This window comes from Solanum pennellii, chromosome 12 (genome assembly GCF_001406875.1).
Source record: "Solanum pennellii chromosome 12, SPENNV200".
NCBI lineage: Eukaryota > Viridiplantae > Streptophyta > Magnoliopsida > Solanales > Solanaceae > Solanum > Solanum pennellii.
This window is the reverse complement of record NC_028648.1, coordinates 78,106,320-78,109,589: the sequence shown is the minus strand read 5'-3', so window position 1 is coordinate 78,109,589 and position 3,270 is coordinate 78,106,320. Positions and strand designations below refer to the sequence as shown.

Genomic DNA, 3,270 nt, shown 5'->3' with positions numbered 1-3,270 from the left:
TAAATTCATGTATGTGTATTCCCTAGATGATATGAACCCCCCTTTTGGATAACAATGTAGATAACTATGTATCTACTAGTCAAATGACTTTTGGGAGTGATATCTCAACACTATAAATAGAGATATCACTCACCATTTGATATATATTTGAATAAGAAAATTATCTCCTCTATCTTATACTTCTTGTCTTTTTCTTCTTATATTCTGAGCTTTCTTTACAACACGTTATCAGCACGAAGTTGCTACTTGCAAAGGTATTATATAAATATTTTTACTTGATTCACATATTCTCTCATAATTTCATTATGTCGAATTTATCCAAACTTGAGTTTGTGGCATTAGATATTTCTGGAAAGAATTATCTTTCATGGGTACTCGATGCTGAGATTCACTTGGCTGCTAAAGGTCTTGATGCCACTATTACTCAAGGAAATGAAGCATCGAGTCAAGATAAGGCGAAGGCTATGATTTTCCTTCGTCATCATCTTGATGAGGGCCTGAAGATTTAATATCTGACGGTAAAAGATCCACTTGAGTTGTGGACTGATTTAAAGGGGAGATATGACCACCTAAAGGCAACAGTGTTGCCAAGAGCTCGTTATGAGTGGATGCATTTACGGTTTCAAGATTTTAAGACCGTAATTGAATACAACTCTGCTGTATTCAGGATAACCTCCCAGTTAAAATTATGTGGGGAGACTATAAAAGATGAGGACATGTTGGAAAAGACACTTACTACTTTCCATGCCTCAAATGTGATATTGCAGCAGCAATATCGTGAAAAGGGTTTTCAGAAATATTCTGAACTAATCTCATGTCTTTTGGTGGCTGAGCAACATAATGCTCTTTTAATGAAAAATCATGAAGCTCGTCCCACTGGAGCTGCTCCATTACCGGAGGCAAATGTGGTGGAAGCACGTGATCAATCTGAAGTAAAAAGAGATGATCATCGGGGCTATAATAATGCACGGGGACGTGGCAAAGATAAAAGACGATACACTAATCGTCAAGGTGGTGGTCATAATAAAAGGGAGAACAACATGAGTTCTCAAAATAACCCCTCAAAAAGTAATTGTCGTCGTTGTGGCATGAAAGGCCATTGGAAGAATGAATGTCGCACACATGAGCATTTTGTAAGGCTCTATCAAAATTCTTTTAAAAAGAAAGGAAATAAAAGTGGTGCTTCCTCTTCCAATGCTCGAGCTGAGTCACATATGACTCTTAAAGATGATGATAAGCCGGGAACATCTCAGAAATATGATAAGGATGTTGAAGCAAATTTGGCTTTAAAGGATGATGTTTTTGATGGCCTTGGTGACATTACTCATATGGAAGTTGATGACTTCTTTGGAGATCGAAACTGATGTTTGATCTTTTAGCTGGGGAATGAAGTCTGTTAATATTTTACTTAATATTTTACTTATGTATTTTTAATTATTATGTTATTCATGTTGAAGTATTTAAATTTTCGTTGTTAATTTTGTTTCTTCCTTCTTTTAATGTATTTTATTTTAATGAAAATTAATAGAAATCCCCAGTTGTCAGTTGGATTCAAGATGAGTAATGGAGATGTATGCCTTCTTGATAGTGCTACAACGCATACAATATTAAAAGAAAAGAAATACTTTTCTAATTTGGTTATGAAAATGGCATATGTCAACACAATATCAGGTAGTACAAAATTAATTGAGGGCTCTGGAAGAGCGACCTTATTACTACCTGGAGGGACAATATTAAGCATTGATAATGCATTATATTGTAGTAAGTCTCAAAGAAACTTATTAAGTTTCAAAGTTATTCGCCAAAATGGCTATCATGTTGAGACGGCTAATGAAGGAAAGGTTGAATACCTTTACATTACTACAATTAATGTAGAGAAGAAAATTGTGCATGAAAAATTACCTGCACTTTCTTCTGGGTTGTACTATACAAGTATAAGTACAGTTGAATCACATGCCGTAGTAAACAAAAGGTTTACTAATTTTAATGATTTTATCATTTGGCATGACCGGTTGGGCCATCCCGGATTTAATATGATGCGCAAAATCATTGAGAATTCACATGGGCACACCTTAAAGAGCCCAAATATCCTTCAATCAAAGGAATTCTCTTGTGCTGCTTGTTCTCAAGGAAAGTTGATCATTAAACCATCAACAGTTAAGGTTGGAATTGAATCCCCTGCGTTTCTGGAACGTATACAGGGTGATATATGTGGACCAATTCAACCTGCATGTGGACCCTTTAAATATTATATGGTCTTGATAGATGCTTCTACAAGATGGTCACATGTGTGTTTATTATCAACTCGCAACATGGCTTTTGCGAGATTGCTGGCTCAAATAATAAGATTGAAAGCACAATTTCCAGACTATACAATAAAGACAATCCGTCTAGATAATGCTGGTGAGTTTACATCTCAGGCATTTAATGACTATTGTATGTCTACTGGTATAACAGTTGAACATCCAGTTGCGCATGTTCACACTCAAAACGGTCTAGCAGAATCATTGATTAAACGTCTGCAATTGATAGCTAGACCATTACTAATGAGAACAAAGTTATCTGTGTCTATGTGGGGGCATGCTATTTTGCATGCAGCAGCACTTGTGCGCATAAGGCCGACCAATTATCATGAATTCTCCCCATTACAATTGACTTTTGGTCAAGAGCCAAACATTTCCCATCTTAGAATTTTTGGATGTGCGGTGTATGTCCCAATTGCTCCACCACAACGCACAAAGATGGGGCCCCAAAGAAGGTTGGGGATATATGTTGGGTATGAATCTCCTTCAATCATAAAATATTTGGAGCCTATGACTGGAGATTTATTTAAGGCAAGATTTGCTGATTGTCATTTTGATGAATCAGTATACCCAACATTAGGGGGAGAACATAAGTCGTTGGGAAAAGAGATAGATTGGAATTAATCAACTCTATCTCATCTGGATCCTCGAACAAACCAATGTGAGCAAGAAGTTCAAAGAATAATTTATTTGCAGAACATTGCAAATCAGCTACCAGATGCATTTACTAATCTTCCAAGGATTACTAAATCGCATATTCCAGCTGTTAATGCTCCAGTTCGAGTTGATATCCCGACGGAACAAATTGTTAAGGCAAATGAGTCTAGACCACATTTAAAGCGTGGTAGACCAATTGGTTCCAAAGATAAAAATCCTCGAAAGAGAAAAGGAATAAATGATCAAGATAATCATGGGTTGAAAGAAATTTCTCAAGATGAGACCCAAGTGATAACACATGATGATGAGG

General features: G+C 36.3%; 1 protein-coding gene across 1 annotated transcript; it reads left to right on the top strand.

Annotated features, from left to right (window-relative positions):
• Positions 1 to 305: 305 nt before the first annotated feature.
• Positions 306 to 1,364, top strand: LOC107006551. Its single transcript, XM_015205075.1, has 2 exons — positions 306 to 455; positions 555 to 1,364. The coding sequence occupies exons 1-2, from the start codon at positions 306 to 308 to the stop codon at positions 1,362 to 1,364; spliced, it is 960 nt and encodes a 319-aa protein (XP_015060561.1).
• The last annotated feature ends 1,906 nt before the right edge of the window (positions 1,365 to 3,270 follow it).

What these genes read in the sequence shown, in the direction of transcription:
- LOC107006551 (XM_015205075.1), top strand. Translation starts at nt 306, where the DNA reads ATGTCGAATTTATCCAAACTTGAGTTTGTGGCATTAGATATTTCTGGA. An exon ending in AAGCATCGAGTCAAGATAAG is followed by an intron (nt 456 to 554) that starts GCGAAGGCTATG and finishes ACTGATTTAAAG; the next exon opens with GGGAGATATGACCACCTAAA.